Consider the following 20,017-nt stretch of genomic DNA (forward strand, 5'->3'; position numbering starts at 1 on the left):
GGGCTCTCGGAGGATTTGAAGAAACCGTAGCTCCGTGCTGCCCAGGGAGAAGACAATTTCACCAGCATGTCCAGGAGGGAGGCCCTCTTTCCCTCCTCCTCCTGAGAAACGGGCAGTTTCATTTTTCTTTGGGCTCTGTGCTAAAAGTCAAGAGTGCCTTTGGGGAGCAAACAAACATCTCTCTTCTAAATGCCATTCTGCTGATTACGCTAATAGAGGAAATGTAAACCAGAGGTGGCTGATGGATGAACGCCTATAAAGGCAAAAGCAGCCCTGGGGAGTTAACTGATAAAAGGCCCCACTTGGAGGAGGGGTTTTTCCTGGGCCTTAGCTTGAGCCCACAGCATTGAGGGATTGGGGCAGATGCAAGGGTCTGCCACCACTGCTGCCTGGCTCCCCGGCCACCTGGGAAGGCACCCAGCCTAGGATGTGGCTTTGCTTCGACCCTATGCCTGAGGCTCTCCAAGGAAAGGGCTCTTTCTTGGGGAGAATACATATGTTCTGGGAGAATACATATGTTCCAGACATGACTCTCTATTTCTGCACAGAGCAGGCCACCCATGGTCCTCTTCCCTTGGGAATGGCCTCGGGAAGCTGCACCAAGCAGCCTCTCTCCTACCCAAACGTCCCCATGTCTGCGCACATTGGTTGTCATAGCAACAGAACTGTACCAACCAAAACGTAATCTCAAGGGATGGGCAGGCACCCTCAGAGCATTCCCTGGGGGTCAGGAAAGCTTTGAAACCACTGGCCATCGGCTGGGAGAGCTCCCAGCAAGCTCCAAGGAGAGAAAACTACTTAGTGCTTCCCTGGAGGGGCCTGGCCAAGGTAGAAGCCTTGGGGGAGGGGCAGAAAAAGGTTCTTGGTGGCCCCGTAGCATTTGCAGGTTGAGTCTGACTCTTCCATGTCCCCTTCCTGCAGAGGCAAAGTTGGGGAGCAGAGCCATGAAGAGCCTTCTGGCACCAGCAGTGTCTATGACAAGACGTCAGTTTCTCTCCAGAAGCTTCGCTGCCCCCCCCCACTGCCCCTCCTCAGAGAAAACTTTGGACAGAAGCTGTAGAACCTCCCTGTCCGGCATGTACTTGACCCCATTTGCTGTATTTGACTAGATGCCCTGCCTGTCTTAAAAAATACAAGGGGGAACATGAATCATGAGGTGTAAGCAACCAATTCCAACTTCACAAAAAGGGGCAAAAGAACAAAAATGAGCTCAGTGTGTGCTGCTGGACTCAGATTTTTCCTCCAGCAAACTTTTTGCTCCAGACACAGACTCAGCATTGCCAAATGAAACTCACCTCTGAGCCCTTGTCTAACCAGAGACCCAGCCACCAGTTGCTGAAGGCGGAGCTGCCAATCATCAGGAGGAAGAAGAACATGGCAAAGAGAGAGAGAAGGTACCCTGCAAGAGGAGGTGAGAGAGAAGGGTAGGAGCAGGCTCATCATCCTCAGAGCCCAACCCTTGGAATTTGGGAAGTATACGAAGCCTGGGAACTGCATTCTAGACTGATTCAAGATGTCTAGGGGTTGGGCCCCTGAACCCCAATGAGGACATCTATTCCATCTGGTTGGAAAATGGGTCCAAATTGTCAAGGTATTAGAAAAATCTCTGATGTGCACTTTAATAGAAGCAACCTAGTATTCTTTAAAAGGAAACCAATAAAAACGCAGTCCTGGAGAGAAACCAGAAATGAAACTACAGATGTGTTCTGCACACAGAGGCGGGAATTGGGTGCAGATGACAGGTAATGAGGTGATTGCGTCTGTACTCAGTGATTAGAGAGCCAAGGTGTGGAAGAACCATCGCTGGTTCATGGCTGCTGCCCACTCAGCTCCAATAAAACCAAGTCTGGCAGCTTTAATGGAGATAAAAAATGAGTCCATTTAAAAGGCAGCATTATCAGACTTTAGTTTTTGGGGGGGGGGGGTAAAAAGCATTGATAAACAGCCCTAGCGTAAAGACAGTAATTGTTAAAGGAATCATAAAATGTGAACCCAACAGTTTAAGAACAGATTTTTTAAATGCAAATTAAATCAAGAAACCCATTGTTTTATACCGAACCTCCAGAAGCCTTAATGTATGTGTGATATGTTTTCCAGGTCACAGTTCCTTCACGGGAGGATTCAGTCTGGACAAGCTGGTGCACAGGAACTACAGAGAAAAACACAAAGCCGTGGCCCTCAGTCCCGACCCAACCCCCTGCATACGCCACACCTCTGCTAAGAGGACCTATGACCCATCCTTCCATTTGCCCGATGCTTTCAAATTTCTACCATACTTTAGCTCATTTTATTTTGTTTGATTTTCATTACAGCCCTGTGAAGTAGGTGGTATTAGGTCTTTTGAGAAACACTTATTTAATACCTACTATGTGCTCATTCCTGGAGCTCAGTGTGTGCTGAGCTACGTTGGTGTTTCTCCAGAGGTCCCCCAAGTATAGATAGGAAAGCATGTTCAGGTGGCCCTCGGTAGCCACATGGCTCTGCATCTGCAGAGTCAACCAACTTCAGATTGAAAATGTCTGGGGGAAAATTTTCAACTATACTAACCTTATGCAAACTTTTTATCCTGCCCTCACTCCCTCAATAATACAGTGTAATGCCTGTTTGCATAGCATTAATATTGTGTTGGGTATTCACCAAAATAGAGATGATTTAAGGTATAAGGGAGCATGTATATGCAATTACTATTCCATTTCTTAAGGGTCCCGATCAACCATAGACTTTGGCCTCTGGGACGTTCTCCTGGAACTAATTCCTGGAAGGATGCTGAGGGGTAGCTGCAGTTTATTTGGGAGCTAAAGGGAAAAAAATGAAAGGGAAGGGAAGATCACAATAAAAAATGTGGCAATCCCTGCAGGCACCTGGAGCTTAATCCCATTGTAGAGAAATCTCAGAGCCGGTAGCGAAATACATCTCAGAGCTTTTTCACATGAAAGGCATCTGAGATTTCCCTATACCAATTCCTCTTGGCCACTGGGGGAGGGCTACTTCTTGGGGGAGGTTAATTCTGCAGCTTGTCTCCTGGCCACCAGAGATGGTCCCCAAGCAAAAAGGAATGCAAAGTTGGGAGTCAGGCTGTGTGCACTGAAGGGACAAGGACACCCACAGCCTCTTCTAAAGGGTGCCCTCCTCGGTCAGTTGTTGCCTGGATTCCTGACTCCCTCCACCTGGCCATCCCAAGTTCTCTCCGCTCCCCAAGGGGAAGGTGAAAAGTTCTCCTCCGGCAGACAGCATTTTACAGATACACAGATGATGGCCAAGGCGGCTCCCAGCAGCCAGCGCTGATTGTACATTTCTTCTCCCTCCTTCACACAGAAGCATGAAAATGTCAACTCCCAAGCAGAATTATAAACCATCCTTGGCTTTTATCAACAGGGATAAATAGAGCTAGATGAGGGGGCACCCTATTCACGGACTCTTTCACACCTCAGAGGCGGCTCTGTGAATAGAACCACCATTATTCTCTGCCTGGGAACCTGTGTGCTTCTTTGAAAATGGTCAGGCTGACTTTCACGCATTATATCTTAGACTAGAAAATGAGGGAGATGGGTGTGGGCAGAGCCCAAGGAATGGGCACCCCGGCACACAAAAGGAACCCGTGGAATCCCCTGCAGCCTGCCAGCCCAGCCAGGAGTGTGGCTGGTGCCTCTTTTGCTTTTGCTGGGCTTTAAAAACCACTCTGAACCTTTAACTATGCCTAGGCCTCTTCCCTCCCAGTACCTTTCAGAGCACTGAGCGCCTGGTGTGTATCGTGGAGGATTAGGTCTCTGGGGTGGGGAATATTTCACAACTCCACTTCCCTCTCCAGTGGAGACGGGGTGGGAGGAAATGAGGAGCAGGGATCATTCTCTCCACAGGACCCCTAATCCTGGGCAGCCTAGAGTTTTTCCTCCAAAAGATGGGAGCGATATCTGGGCACTTCACTTCTGCCTAAGAAGCTACAGAGCAGTAAAAATAAGTTGTCTTTCCAAACACGTGTGCCCGTGTCACAAGCACCATTAATGGCACCCAAACCCATTGATTCAGAGACTTTTTATTCCCTTCATGTTTTAACATCTCTGAAATCTGGATGTGCCTTCCCCTCGATAGCATATGATATCATTTAATTGGAACAGAGTGTTTTTCCTAAGTGGTATATAAAATAATGGTGGGTTTAAAAATGGATGGCATTTTAAATTTGATGAAATGCACTTACTTAAAAAAAAAAACAAACACCTACACATTAATGAAGATTCGTTAGAGAACTTGAAAAGCCATCTTGCTGTGGGTGCTTTGAAGAATTGGGATCCCTGCACTATCAGTATTCAGTGCTAGGCAGGGCACAGGTGGATGCTCGAGGGACACAGAATGGAGGACAGGATGCAAGAATACAGTCTAAGGAAAACTGGACTTTGCCCAGTGCATCTTTCCTCCTCAGCTTCTTGGAATTTCCTCATGCCTTCAACCTCAAACCCTCCACCCTCTCCCCCTTCTTACTACAGTATCCCTGGCAGATTCCTACATTTCCTTGAGAAACCAATTTGAAGGCCACCCCCTCTGTGAAACCCTCCTATGTTTGTTTGTTACCCCCACCTGGACTCCCTGTTATTCTAATCAGTGTTTCCCACAGCTCTCCATTTGCCTTCGATTCCTACCAGACCACCAGGTCCCAAGAACTCACACATTGGCTCTTTCTTTCCCAGCCCAGCTTAGTATCTGGCACATAATAGAATGTTTAGTCCTTAATTATTTAAAGAACAAATAACCATATCCCATCTTGATCCCTTCATAGCTTCACAGTCATTTCTCTGTGTTCCTCACAAAGGATGGGAAACAGCTCTTGCTGGCTTTTCCCTCTAATTAATCCCTGTGCATTGTTTTGTTCTCTCCAGTGACTGATAATAATGACTATTGAGGGTCATTCTGTGTCAGGCACTGTGCTAATCCCTTTGTGTGCAGCTTGTCATTTAATCTTGGCAAGAACCTATGAGATTGGTATGATTACTTCTACATTTTATGGGTCAGGAACCTAAGATTTCAATATTCTCAGGATCTTGCTCAAGATCACAGAATTAGTCATGGGGTAGAGCCAGAATTCGAAGCCCCCGGCTTTATTTCCCAGTCGGCCGCACAATTCCAGCTTCCACAAACGACGTTCACGATGCCCAGAGTCAAAGGGTAGAGTGCCCAACGTCCACTTGAGTAGTTACACAAGGGCATGAGTGGTAAATAAATACCTTTTGTTTCTACAAATTCTGTATTGGTTTCAGATTCCTTTCCTTCGTCTTTCTCATCTCCTGGAGTCAAAACTAGGGTGAGAAAGAAAGAGAGGTCTGTGTCCACTCTGGAGCCCAGGATGGGAAGAGAGGCGGGATTGGAGCTCTGACTGTACCAGCATCTTCGTCCATCTCCTCGGAGCTCTCCTGCAGGGCTTCCACCATGGCTTCGTTGTAAATGTGTTCAGGGTCCTGGAGACAAAATGAAATTTCTTCTGAAAGCCAAATGGCAGAACTTCCCTCCAAGGCCAGACATCACCAGGGACGGCTCCCACCCTCTCCAGCCCAAATGCATAGTTACCTTGAATTGCAACCCCCGGAGATTGTGAATCAGCTTTGCATAGTGCCCTCTCTCCTCCATTAGCTCCTTGTGGGTTCCCTTTTCACAAATCTCTCCATCTTCTAACAAGATGACTTCATCACAAGACTCCAGAAACTGCACAGGGAGTAAAGTGATCTCCAGTAAAAGAGAGGAGAGCCTACACTCCCCAGCAGTGTCCCAATCAATCTTGACATTATTGACATTAGGGGCCAAATAATTCTTTGTCTTCAGGGGGCTGTCCTATGCATTGTAGGATCTTTAGCAACCTCTCTGGTCTCTATTCATTAAATACCAGTAAATCTCGTCCCCCAATTTTGACAAGTAGAGATATCGCCAAACATTGCCAGATGTCCCTTGAGAGCCCCCAGTTGAGAACCACTAAGCTAGTCCCCAAAGATCTCATGAGTTCAAAAGCCAGCTTTGGCCCCAAAACAGTGAAGTACATTGGATTTTCCTTTGCTTCTGCTTCCTAATTGAGCTGCCCCTGCTAAGAAATCTGATTGTGGATATTTGGAAAATGAAATTGACAGTCATTGCAGCCGTGATTTGGTAGAGAGGAGAAATATCATCTCAGCAATGGCTCTCCTCATATTTAACACGACAAGACTCCCTCACCATTCCCACTGAGCCCAGGAGAAGCAGACCGTGGTGCGGTAGCTCAAGCCACACTCCAAGCCTGGGTTTATACTGGCTTTAACTAGATGATAAAAATACAACTACATTTAATGCGGGTATCCCTTGATTTGCTCAAAGCACTTCTGTTTTTCTCATTTGAATTCTCTATTATTTCCATATCACTCTTGTGATCAAAGAGTTCTGCTAACAGGGGTTTCCCTTCATTTTGGAATAAGACAGAGCTCTCTCCACAGGATTAACCATGGAAGAGCAGGAAGCCCCCTCCTGCTCTGTAAACAAGATGCTGTGAGGTTCAAGATGGCTCCACCGAAAGCAGCCTTAGCAAACAGGGTCCAACCAAGGTCAAATCAACCTGGGATGCTCTTGATTAAAAGCCTGAAAGACCTGGACATGGTGCTGCATGCCTGTAATCCCAGAGATTCCGGAGCCTGAGGCAGGAGGATCGCTAGTTTGAGGCCAGCCTCAGCAACTTAGTGAGACCTGTCTCAAAATCAACAACAAAATGAATAAAATTAAAAAGTCTGAAAGAAGTAGCTACATTTATTCATTGTCCACCTGACAGGGGTGGGGAAGAGGATTGCACTCAAAAGGTCAAATGATAGCAGTGCTCGTGGCTTGGATGGCTCTGGCCTTTTGGCCTCCCTGGGACTGTCCCACGGCTGGTCTACTTCCTCATAGGGCCCACACAGGAACAGCTCGGCTTTTAATGTCCACTTGAGGCACTTTCTGACAGAGCCTCTTCTCGGAAGACAACCCCTCACCTTTGCACAGCATCTTCCCACTTCTCAAAGCCTGGCCTGTCTCTTATCTCTCAGCCTCCCACCGCCCAATATTGCCAGAAGGTGGGCAGCTTTGTTACCAGTTGATTTTCTAGATGGGAAAACTGAGGCACCACTGGGCCTGTTACAGCCCCCACAGCCTTTTCTGCCTGTGCCAGGGCCCACTTGGCCCTCCAAAAACTCCTGGCAAAGCCCCCATGGACCAAGTCCTTCCCCTCTAAGGAAAGCAGGTCTCCAGTTGGCTTCAGCCAGACCAGGCAGATTCCAGCGGCTTCCTTCTGCAGAATCACGAACCTGACCAGGGGTTAGGTATCAGCTGCACTGGCCTCATTTCATTTGTTTCCTCGAGTAAACAGAAGAGCAATCACCCAGCCCAGCCTCTCAGAGGCATCCAGAGTAAAAGCAGCAGAGACAGAAATGTTCCAGAAAAGCCCCAAGGCTCCAGTTCTGGGGCTCTGAGTCCCCTCCTCCCTGACAATGGATGGGAGGATCAGACAAGGGTTCTGGTGCCACCTGGTGGCCATCTGCATTCTCCAGCACACAAAAGTAAGCTAAAATGACCTTGGGGGAAAGGTAAACAGACTCTGGGTAGAATGAGGGGGGAGGGGGCGATTGCTTGCCTACTGTCACCCTGCTGGTTCCTGAGTTTCAAAGATAAAGCAGGGCTGAGGTTATGGCTTCCCCCCACCCCAAGAGGACCACTGGAAGGAGAGCTCTGATTCCCACTCGCTTTCCCCTCCAGGTCCCCAGGACCCTCAGGAGGACAACCCTCCCCACGGCAGGTTGTCTCCAGGGACCAGTCACAGGTCAGAGCAGCTTGGCTGGCTCAGACCTCCATTCCCAGGCACCACATGGGGCTCCAGAAGAAATCTAACCTTTTGCACCGTGACCTGCACAGGCAGAGAGGGGCACGGAGCTCTCGTCCACAGCAGCCCAGCTTAGGGCTTCCAGCCCCCTTCAAGGAAACCCAGACAGTCTGTGCCTGCAAAATCTGAATGTTTGGGGCTTTTTCTGGGACCAGAATTCTATCCCTGGGCTGAGGTCAGCTCAGGGGCAAGGCCACAGAGATGGGAAAGCTGGTTTCCTAGGTCTTTGAAAAACTCAGGTTCATCCTCTTGGCCACTGCCAGAGGATCCTAAAATGCTGGCTGCAGTGTCCTGGACCATAATAACCTCATTTGATACCACCGTCTCTCTCTCCCTGCCCCAGCTTGACTTACCCTTGCAAGGCGCTGAAACCTGCTTCCTACCCTCAAACCAGGCCCTTGTTGAACATGGTCCCCAAAGGAGAGAGGAGCCAGGGGTTCTGCTCCCCTGTCCCAGTGAGCCTCCCGATGCAGGTCAGTCTTCTGGGATGTCTCCTCCTATAGGAGAACCCCACACAGGCATGGACACACGCATGTGCTGCACATCTCAGGAGAGAGAAGAGAGGGAGACCGCAGGAGGAAGGGGAAACCTGGATTTTCTCGAGATGGAAAAAGAGTCCTGGATTCTCACCAGGCATTTGGCAACCCCTTGAGTCAGTCTGAGGTCCCTACCCTGCAAAATTCTCCATCTCACTCAGTGTGACAACAGTCACTTTCTTCACCAAGATTCATATCTCTAAACCTGACAAAGACACATCTTCCCCACAAGGGGGGCAGGTTCTGAGCAGGAAGAAACTTCCCCCAAAGCCTGAGCTTCACCCCAAAGTCCTGGCCTCAAGCCCCTTTCCCTGAGGTGTGATGACTGGAGCATCTGAGCCTGTCATCCAGAGGGCCCCCCACGCCGTCTTCCCCAGCCAAGGCGCCCCTGACCGCAGGCCTGCTCAGGGCTTGCAGGGGGAAGGGTGGGCTATGAACTATTTCCTCCTGGCTCCCCACCCATGGCCCAGAGCTCAGCAGGGGAACCTCATGTCTACCCCACAGGTAAAAGTCAATTGTTCCTGCAGAATCCACTCTGATGGAGAAAAGATCTTGGCTCTCCTGATCCCAAAGTTAGGGCCAATAGAGGACACGCAGAGAGCACCAGGCTGGGCTGCCTGGAAGTCTGGGGGAATCATTGGTGTCTCCTGCTCCCACCAGGCCCTGTCCAGGTGAGGACAGCCTCGGATGAGGAAGGTTATACAGGAGACTGAGCATCGGGTGCTACACCCCCACCGAGACCTCGTGGATCCTGCATGTCCCAGTCACCTGCAGCTGGTGGGTCACCAGGACGACAGTCTTCCCCCTGAGCGTCTTCTTAATACATTCCTCAAAGACATGCTTCCCCACGTGGGCGTCCACCGACGACAGGGGATCATCCAGCAGGTAGAGCTGACGGTCTGAGTAGACAGCGCGGGCCAGGCTGATCCTCTGCCTCTGACCCCCAGAGAGGTTGAGACCCCGCTCCCCAATCTGTGGACAGGGACAATGGTACCACCCATCATCAGGTCCCAGTTCTCAAAGGACGGGAGCTTCCTGAAGCATCTCAGGATTCAGGGGGAAGACACGCAGACGGATCACCCTCTCACCCAAACTCTCCACCCTCTTGCTTCTCTTGCTGCCTCAGGAAGCCCAGTGGGTGGTGGCATCTCAGGAACAGCTTTTTCCAATGCTGAGGGATGGGCGCCTGCCTCGCCACACCCCCATTCCAAAGCACAGCCCACCAATAACAACAAAGAGAGTTGTTTCAGCAGGTAACTCTGGGAGAACAGACCAGTGAACAGGAGGGAGCCCTTTATTCCCTTTCTATGGAGCAGTCATCCCTCCCCCCGACAGGTAAATCTAGACTCCACAAAGAGAGGATGCATGCTCTCTGGTGATTATCTCATTTCTAAGGCTTGGCACCACTCTGGGCATAGAGTAGATGCTCAGTAAATATTCACTGAAAGAATGAAAAGCCTCAGTTGCTAACTTCAGGGGATTCCATCCATCTGTACCCAAAGTGAAGCCCCATCACATTCAGCAGTTCAGGTGTTACACTGGGCACTGAGAGCTGGACACACACTGGACAAAATGATAATAATAATGTGTGCCCAATCTATCAGGAGCTTATGTTTTTAGAGAGCAAAGTGATATAGACAATCATGGTGCCACAGCAGAATTCAATAAGTGCCAACTGAGAAGCACATTCAGAGTACTTGGAGGAAAATTGCTTCGGGCTGTGAAACTGCAGAAAAGGAGGTGGCTTTGAGGCTGGAACTCAAAGCAGGGTAACAAGAGCAGGAGAAAGACTGAGAGGCTCAGAGCAGGTGGGCACTCCTGCAGGTGGGGTAAAGAGGAGCCCAGCCTGGAAGGGTAGGAGGCCAGAGTGGGTGCTTGCTGGGCCAGGAAGGCTGTGCTGGCCCAGGAGATGGAGGGCCATACTGACTGCCAGTCCGTGAGACTGTGTGTTCTGAGCTGATCTTTTCTCAGCTTTCTGAGCTCCACCTGGGCTCCTGGGCATAGTGGTAAAGACCTGTGCAAAGTGCATGAGAAGTCAGCCCTGGAGAGAAGAGAGTGACCTGGTCACTCCAGGTCACTTGAATTGGTAGATCAGCCCAAGACGGAGCCAGGCTCTTTGGACAAGCACCCCAGGGGCAATGTCTGGAGGTGACCCCTACACTTCTGGGCTGGACAGAGCCAGTGAGGCAAGAAGGAGCCCTTGAGATTCCTGCTGTATGCAAAACTCCTGGACCCCTGCTTTGGAGAACAGAGCTAGTCCTTGAGGTAAGGACACAGTTTTCACCGGAAGCCTTTCCCAAGATGACCAGGCAGATGGGGAGTGGACTCTGGCAGTGACCACGATGAACCAAACATAAGTGGGCTTGGTGCCATGTCCACTGTGGTGTCTACGAAGTGCGGACCCAGATAGAGAGTCCTGGGTGGTCAGAACGTGAACTTTGCCTGTATTTTCTGACAACCTTTCATCCTCACGGGCATCTGGATACAGGACTGGGGTTTGCTGGGAAAATGGGTCACTGGGCAGCTGTGCTGGGGTTCAGCTCCCAGCTCTGCTCACCTCAGTCAGGTCTCCATAAGGGAGGCTGCGGAGGTCCTTCAGGAGGCCACAGACACGAACCGTGTGCTGATACCTGTGGGCATGAAGTCAGAAGTCAGCTCACGAGAAAGACGCCTAGCACTGCTGCCTGCCTCCGGCAGCTTCTGGAGGCACCATCCATCATCACGGATTAGCTCCCCAGCCAGTTGCCTTGTCTTTGACCTCCGCAGGGCAGCATCCTGGCTCCTGGGGCCCCTCCCCTGACCTGGAACAGAGTTGACTGAACGATGGCTCCTCCCCTCCCTTTCAGGGTTCCCACCATACAGGAAAGATGACATCAGTACAAAGCCCATGAATCCCCCAGAAGGAGTGCCAACTGCTAACGCTGGTCATGGGAATCAGAATGAGGGCAACCCTGTGGGCCGAGTCACTGGGGGAGACAACAGCTAAAGCAAGACCGTGAATGGAAGAGAGATATGTGGGCGGAGCTTAATGGCATGGGGCTGGGTGATTACAAATGGCAACCCTGACATCTACTGAGCCCCTTTTGCTCCAGAAAACTGCCACATCCACCCATCACTCCTATGAGATGGGAGAGAATAGGGTCCTCCTGGGACAACCAAGGACACAGAGGCACAGAGAATGGGAGAGAGGACACATGGGAGTAGTACTCTGGCTTTGGGGCCTCTCTACTCCCTATTTTGCATCAGCCACTGTTAAAGCCTTGGAGTTCAGTCTTTGTGGAGTTTGATTTATGAGGCCCTAAGCGGCTGCAACAAGCAACTCATCTGCAAACGGTAGCAAAGTTAAGAGGCTCAGCGCCAGAGCTGTCCCACTGGGCGTGGCACCACTCAGCCCTGGGGAGAAGCCCATCCCTTGCGAGTTCTGGCCCTGAGTGATCTAGAAAAGTCAGGCCTTCGTGGGATGTCCCAGGCTGACGTCGGGAAAGGAGTCTGCAGTTTCCTTCCTCAATTTTCTCTGCACCTCAACTCCACTTGGCCCCTCTGTAAAAGAACTGCAGTCTCCCTCAACCATGCTCAGCCAGCCATCTTGGGGACTAGTTTCTGCTCTAAATGGCCCATGTGCCAGGTGGCAGTCAGGTTTGGGCTCCATCCAAGCGGCTGCCAGACCCTACAACTGGACCCTAGGTTTGTATCCTGCTGCACAGGCTGCCTACCTCCACCAGGGTTGATTGCTGATTGACTGAGTGACTGACAGACATCATTAGCATCATCATCACATCATCATCATCAGGACTCTGCTTCCTCAATGCACAACAACGGGCAGCCCTCACTTCTCAGACTCCACAAGGCACACCTTCCCAATCAAGGTGCAGTGGCAAGGGAGAAAGCGAGCAGGCCTTGAAATACTGCCCTTCAGGTGGCATACAGGCCCCAGGCAGCACTTGACAGCCAGAAGAGAACCTGGGCACAATCCTGAGCATCACACTCATACACCAACCCCAGGACTGGAGTACACAGTGGTGGGGGCTGGAGGCTTTGAAATAAGAATGATGTGGGTTTAAATCGCATGAGGTGACCCTGGATAAGTGACTATACCTCCCTGGCCCTCATTCTCCACTGGAGGGAAAACACTGCAAAGCCATTGCCACCATGTCTTGTGCACAGCAAATCCTCCATCGAGTAATGTCTTTGCCAATCTTCAACCACAAGGCCAGGCCGCTCAGCATATTCTCATCCCCTCACCACACCCCATCTTAAATTCCCTCCTACCCTCCTGCTTCCTGTGGTCCTGAGAGTCACAGTTTCTAACCTAGGAGCCAGACCTCTGCTGAAGTCTCAATGAATGGAAGTTACTTGATTCATCCTTCACGGTTCATCAAGTGCCACCCTCTCTTGCCTGATCTCTACCCTCTGGGGATCCCTGCTGCCTCTGGACAACTTGGCACAGTTTAATGGCACTCAGCACGATCCTCCCTGAGGTACTGACATTTCTGTGCATCTCTTACAGCCCCTTCCAGATCTGAGCACCTTATGGGCAAAGATTCATCCAGGCCATCTCTGGGTCCCCTGTGGTGTCCTGCATGTTGCAGTCATTTGGTAACTATCTACCTTTCCAGGCTGCTTCTGTGGAAAGAGAAGCATTCCAGGTGGTGGTAGGAGGCGGCACAGGCAGGGGGGTCAGGGCCAGGAGACCCGAGCAGAGTGATTTGGCCACTGCCAAGGACACTCATGCTGATTGGCTTCCTGTCATGCATGAGCCTCCTGTTAACAGGATGGCAGGGGCCACGGGAGGAGGAGGTGGCATAATGGGCCCCTTACTGAGAAAGAACATGCTGGCCAATGCCAGTCAGCAGGGACAGAGTGTGTGGGCTCAAGCAACAGGATGAGGAAGTTCAAACCTTAGCCAGACTCCTAAGACCAACTCTCTCTGTTTATTTCAACACGGTGGTGCTTAAGAAGGTTGCTGAGTGACCCAACTGTCAGGCAGTTCCAACTGAAACAAATGATGCTGGGGTTCAAGACATAAATCCCAAACTCAAGTCTGCCATTTAATAACTTTGACCTTGGGCCAGTCAACTCAATTCTCAGTTCTTCATCTGTAAAATGGGGATGTAATGCTAGGATCCCTTTAAATAGATGGTCAGGGGATGCAAATGAGAGAATACACATGGCAACACACCACACTCAGCAAAGAACCTGGCCTAAAGTGTACCAAATAATTATAACTTTGCTTTTATTTCATTAGATCATTTGGAGGACACTAAAGACAATATATCCTGATAACACGGATGTCAGTTAACAATGTCAAGGCTGATTAATTGCATGCCTGCTGCTCATGATTTCAAGTGAAGTTTTTGGTTACTCAGCCTAAAGCAAAATTGCCAGATTCATTTTTCTCCAGTCAGACAACATATGCCCTGTTTCAGAGAACCTCAGAACATATGGTACTCTGCCCTGGGAACAAAGTGTCAATTGCATCCTCTTCTCCAGTGCGCAGTCACAGGTCTGCAGAATGTGCTTCTCCCGAACTCTTGGGTCAGGAAGGAAAAAAAAAAAAAACTGTGCTTATGTGGATCCCATGAATGTTTCATCAGAACTCATTAAAGAAACCCACTTAGCGATCATTACCAATGGCATCAGCATCTGCAACAGAGCGTACCAAATACTACAGAGTTTCGCACTTTAAAAGTTAATGTTACCTTTGGTGATCGTACTTTTCTCCAAATAATATGTTTTCTCTCACATTTCCATGAAAGATCCACGCTTGCTGTGAAACATAGGCCAAGGTCCCGTTGACAGCCACAATCCCTTTCTGTAACTGCATCTGCAGTGACAATACCAGAAAAGCCTCAGGAGCCAAACCTCAAGGCCTTTTCCAAAACCCCGTTGCACCCAGCCACCCCCTTATTCTGTGAGCATTGATTATGGAGGTGCAAGAGGTCGATAATTTGCCTTGTCCATGCTCTGCAAAGCCCAGCTCTGCAGATGGAGAGTCTCAAAGTCAAACACCTGCAAGGGCCCGGGAGGGAACATTAGGGAATAAGCAATGGCAAGCCCTACTGCAAACTGGAGAGCACAGGCTGCAGGGCCTGTCACACACGGCACCCCTGTGCCAACTACAACTACACCTCCTGAGCCAACTGATCACAAGAGGCTCCCCCTTTTCCAGGTGCACTGACAGGCTCTGGCCCTCCTTAGCCAAGTCCCTAGGGAGCAGGACACAGCCTGCACTGCTGTGGGTAGCGGCCCTAGTGTGCCTCACCTTAAGGAAGGTAGCTACAGCTCAGTGGCACAGTTGGCACCATGCAGAAATGTGGGCCAGGTGTTATCAGAGTTTCTGCTTTTTCAAGAGGAATGGAAAAATCTAGTTTCATATGAGACATTTGGGACTTTTCAAACATTGAGCAATCTCATCAAAAAACATGCATATATGTCTCACCAAAAGGGGAAAGATGGAGAAAGGACCCAGTATGGCAGCCATTGGTTACATGAGGCTACTGAGTATTTGAAATGTGTCTAGTCTGAATTGAGGTGTGCTATGTGTTAAGTAGACATTAGATTCCAAAGAATTACTAGGACAAACAAAATTTGAACATGAAACATCTTACTAACAATTATTTTCTTTGCAAATTCTGTTGGTAATCCATTGGGTTAAATAAAAATATATTAAAATTAATTTCTCTATTTGTTTAAAAAAAAAGAAGTAAAGGAGAACAAGGTAACATATTCTGTATCTTGACTGTTGTCATTTTTTATATCTGTGTTGTCAAACTTCATATAACTAAATAGGGCAAATTTTACCATATATAAATTATATTTCAACAAACATGACTTTAAAAATAAATCTAGTTCATGAACTATTTAGCAATATTGGGCACATACTAACCACCTGATAAATAAGGGCTACTATTATGATCCATTAAAACAACCAGCATCAGGCTGTTTCACAGTGGGGTATGAAGGGGGCCATGGGAGGAATAGACAAACTCTGGATAGGGCAGAGGGGTGGGAGGGGGAAAGGAGGGGACATGGGGATAGAAATGATGGTGGAATGTGATGAACATGATTATCCAAAGTACATGTAGGAAGAGACATGAATGGTGTGAATATACTTTGTATACAACCAGAGATATGAAAAATCGTGCTCTATATGTGTAATGTGAATTGTAATGCCTTCCACTGTCGCATATAACAAATCAGAATCAAAAAATGCATGAACTCCTGTTTGTGACCCTGGGGTACATAAGGCCATCTAAGATGACCCCACATGATGGGCTTCTGTTAGGTCATGGTAGATATTAGTGATGGTGCAATGTTCAAAGACACTGGGAAAGAGGACGTCTGAGACAGGCCATGTGCTCAGGCTGATTCACAGGGGACAGCAGCAGGGGGGTTTTTTTCCCCCTGTTTTGAGGGCAGAGAAGGAAGGTGGCAAAGCTGTTAAAGGATGTGGTGCCATTTCATCTCAAGAATGGTCCAAGAGACATAGAATTAGACTCAGAAGAGAGACGATGATGTTAACAATAACTGTAATAAAGATAGAAGATAAAAATGTGTGGGCAGTGGAGTCTTACTGAGCCATAAAGAAGAATGAAATCATGTCATTTTCAGGAAAATGGAGGGAACTTGAGAACATGGTGTTAAGCAAAATAAGCCAACTTCAGAACGTTAAGGGTGGTTGTGTTTTTTCCTCATATGTGGAAACTAGAGAGGAAAAAGGAAAAGAAAGTTAGGGGCAGGGGAATCTCATGAAAATCAAAGAGACCTGAGTAGAGTAAGTAAAAGGGACTGGCGGGGAGGGAGGAGAAGAGGAAATGAATGGGTAAATACTGGGGAGTGATGTTGGCCAAATTATATTGTTGCATTGTGTGCACGTACGAATATGTAACAATGAAGCCCACCATTATATACAGCTATAAGGTACCGATAAAAAGTATGGAAAAATGTGTAGGTATATTTCAGGCACTTGTGAAGTATATATAAAGATTTTTATCGCCATGACTGGCTATGGGAATTATCCTACAACTATTACATAAATTTTCTCATTTCATCCTCACTAAGCTCCATTTTGTAGATGAAAAAACAAGACTCAGAAAGGTTAATTCACCTAAACAAGGCTAAACAGTGAGCAGACTGGAACCCATGGGCTTCCTGCCTCCCCTGTGCCCATGGTGAGGGGCCTGATCTCACCACTGTGTCATGGGAGATAGATTCTATTTACTCTGAGAAGTTCCAATGGAGCAGACCAAAGGACAGAAGTTAAAAGAAATCAAGTTTCGTTTCAGTATATATCAAACCACTCCAAAGAGGGAACTTTATATGAAGTTATTGTTTCTCCATCCCTGGTGACGTCTGAGCACAGGTTGGATCATCTCTTAACACTGTCAAGAGGATCCATGCTCTTATGGGGAGAATTGGGCCGGATCACCTCCAACATCCCAGCCAACTCCAGGGTCATCACTGGGCAAACATTCTGAATCCCAGAGCACAGGTGACCTCAGGGGCTCACCCAATTCAGCCCTGGCCTCCACCTCCAGGCAGAAAAGGGGACCTCACTCTTTCTACAGAGTAGTCAACAGAGACTGAAAGAAGTTCCTTATGTTGGAGCTTATAATACACACACGACCCTCCCCATTCTGCTCCACTGAGCCAGGTATCTCTGTTTCCTCAGAGACACCCCAACCTCTTCCTGTTGCACACAATCCCAGCTGGAAAACAAACAAACAAACTTCTCTCAAACTTATCTTTAGGGACAGTGGAGTGAAGAGAAGAAGGAACTTAATATTTTTCCCCAGAAAATGTCTCATTCATTTAGGATGCAACTTGGGAACCATGACAACACGGAGGCCTGCAAATGCAGTAAAGGACTTCACCCTTTGCCCTGGAGTCACACAGCTAGAGAGAAGGAACAGGACCCAGCTCCTTCCCTCTTCCTGCACAAGAGTTGTAAAGAAGTTGGAGGCACGTCGCTGCTTTAGTGTCAGCCTCCATTCAACCTCTCCTTCCTGGAGGCAGGCCTGGTTGAGCATCTGCTCTTGGCAGACACTGGGGCAGGTGCTGGGGAATTTGGAGATGAACGAGAGAGAAGGACATCTGCAGTCACCGTGAATGCCAGACTCCTTTGTTTTCCATGAAGCTGCCTTGCTGGATTTTCTAAATCAGAGCAGCTCAGGTCCTGGGGAAAACCATGAGCTTAATGATCCATCGCTTCCTCTGACCAAGACGGGGCTTTAGGTAAGGAAGCAGTCACCATTTTACACACATCCTCAGGGAGCAAACTCAAGAGTGCGTGCAAAGCTTAGCCCTTGTTTAGCTGAGGGGCACAGAGCTACTAAGTACATCAACCTCCCAGAAAGCATCATGAACTGTGTGCACAGTGCCCGGTGCAGCCAATCCCATGCGCTGAGTCCACGATTCCACCACCTGAAACCCCCAAACGCCGCAGGAGGGGACGCATTTCACTGTCATTCTGATGCTCTGTCTTCACAGCACCCACCACTCGGCTTACCTGTCCTAGGAGGGCTGCAATGAGGGAGCTCTTTCCACTTCCGACATTCCCGCATATCCCTAGGACCTTCCCCTGCCAGAGAAATAGAGATAAGCCACAGTCACTCTCCTGAGTCCTCAGAGGGTCTTGAGCCAAAGTCATCCCTCCCAGTCTATGCTGGCTAGGCTCTGGCAGGGCAAGGGGTCGCAACTGGCTCTCTGAGGTGACTGCTGCAGACTCTCATCAGAAACTCAGTTCACACAGCCTGGGAAGATGCAGAAATGTAAGTCTTAATTAAGTGTTCTCCCTTGTGCCGCATAGCAGAGCACCCAGAGGGCGTCTAGAAATCATGTACGGGCACCGAAGTAAAACAGCCTTGTGCGGGTCTGAGAGACGCAGGCCCTGGACGTGAGCACTGTCCTGTGCCCAAGTTCCAGGAACGCAAATCTAATGTAAGCTAAATGTCTCTACAGCCCAGGGGTTCGGGAGTAGCCTTTGAAGTATGGCGAGCTGGGTGCTTTTCAAGTCATTTTTTAAATGAATTCCTCCACCATAACAACTCAATTTTAAAATACTGAACAGTTGTCCTATTTCAACATGTTGGACTCATGGATGACTCTACAGTGGCAGATTTATGAATCCAACCATCAAATTGTTATTTACCACTCATTATGTGCCGGGCGCTGTACTGAGCACCGGCAGCAACACACACACAACAAGGAGCTCAACAGATCGGTTCTGTGTCTGTCCCCACAGAGCTTGTTTTAGTCGGAGAAGACGGACAGGAAGCCATAGAAGGGGAAAGTGAAAAGCAGGGAAGAGACAGGGCGTGTGGTGGGCGCAGGTGGGCCAGGAAAGCCTTCCTGGAAAGGAGGATGGTCTTTGAGTTCTCCCAGAATCAGCCACTTAATCGAGGATTTGAGTGAAAGCAACGAATTTGGGAGGTACAGGAAATCAACAGAAGAGGGGAAGCGATATAGAAAAGGGAAGGTGGCCCCAAAAGGTATATTAAGTCAGCTCTCGCAGGAAGCCAATGAAGCGCCATGCTGCAGGGAGACTCCTGGAAACTGAGTATGGTTTTATATGAACACCCCAACAGTCATTGTCTGTGGGCTGCTCGCTGGGCTCTTAAGGTCTGAGAGCTCAGTGGGTAGGGTGGAGCGCTACAGCTGTAGATCTGGCCAGAACACAACGAAGACATAGGGGCCATGGATAGCATCTGGTACATTGATCTTTGAATAAGACCCAAAGGAAGTAAGGGAGGAGGCCACACAGACCTCTGCAGGGAACTACTTTCTATAGGCAGAGTCTTCAGATAGTGACTCTGAGGTAGGAACATGCCTATTGGTGCATTCAAGCAGAGACTACAATATTTCCCCTGGAACATTCTAGAACATTTTGCATTTAGCCCTGTTCCCTGCAATCCCTAGAGCAAAGATGCCCAGCACGGGGCCAGATATGGCTGCTTTCCCAACTCGTGCTAGACCAGAAGGCCCATCACCTGCCTGCCACACACTCAACACCTGAGGGTTGCCACCTGTCAACATAATTCCTTTGACAACTCTTTACTGAATTCCAGATACCATACAAGGAGTTGGAGATAAAGACAGTGATCAGGACAGATGTGGTCCCCGCCCTTGGAGAGCTCCCAGTTTCATGAGAGCTGCAGGTATAGGAAGGCTCTCCTCTTGAATTCCACTAAAAGGACTTCAAGGAACTTGATATCATGGAAACTCTGGGACAAAGAGATCACAGGTATGGATCCAGCCTCACTGGGTACTTGGCTCTCCCTCAGTCCTGTCCATTTTGGAGGGCCAGATAAGAGCCCTCTAGAGCTATCCTTATATTCAGCAGAAAATCCATGAGGCCTGCATCCTCCAGGCTTCTGATTATTTTATGTGTTCACTTAGCAAACATTATTGGGAACATCTGAACCAGGCCCTGGGCTCAGGGCTAAGGACATAATTCTGAACAACACACCCTGACCTCATCGTGGAGGATAGACTCAAATGGAATTGGGAAAGCACAGATGGCCTAAATTTAGGACATTTAAGAGCAGCACTTCAGCTGGACATGATTGTTGTTAAAGGAAATAAGGCAACAGCAGGTGCTGACATGAGCTGACAATTTGGGCTT

General features: G+C 48.9%; 1 protein-coding gene across 1 annotated transcript in view; it reads right to left on the minus strand.

The window, feature by feature from the left end:
• Abcc12 (ATP binding cassette subfamily C member 12) overlaps nucleotides 1-20,017 on the minus strand; it is a 77,649-nt gene that overhangs the window by 23,378 nt on the left and 34,254 nt on the right. Inside the window, exons 11-19 of the mRNA XM_021720728.3 lie at nucleotides 17,903-17,974; nucleotides 14,094-14,218; nucleotides 10,952-11,024; nucleotides 9,163-9,366; nucleotides 5,557-5,691; nucleotides 5,372-5,447; nucleotides 5,217-5,288; nucleotides 2,060-2,149; nucleotides 1,296-1,399 (exon numbers count right to left, since the gene is read on the minus strand). Coding sequence (XP_021576403.3) covers nucleotides 1,296-1,399; nucleotides 2,060-2,149; nucleotides 5,217-5,288; nucleotides 5,372-5,447; nucleotides 5,557-5,691; nucleotides 9,163-9,366; nucleotides 10,952-11,024; nucleotides 14,094-14,218; nucleotides 17,903-17,974 — 951 coding nt within the window. The remainder of the gene's footprint in view (nucleotides 1-1,295; nucleotides 1,400-2,059; nucleotides 2,150-5,216; nucleotides 5,289-5,371; nucleotides 5,448-5,556; nucleotides 5,692-9,162; nucleotides 9,367-10,951; nucleotides 11,025-14,093; nucleotides 14,219-17,902; nucleotides 17,975-20,017) is intronic.

The sequence above is a fragment of the Ictidomys tridecemlineatus genome, chromosome 15 (genome assembly GCF_052094955.1).
Source record: "Ictidomys tridecemlineatus isolate mIctTri1 chromosome 15, mIctTri1.hap1, whole genome shotgun sequence".
NCBI classification, from domain to species: Eukaryota; Metazoa; Chordata; class Mammalia; order Rodentia; family Sciuridae; genus Ictidomys; species Ictidomys tridecemlineatus.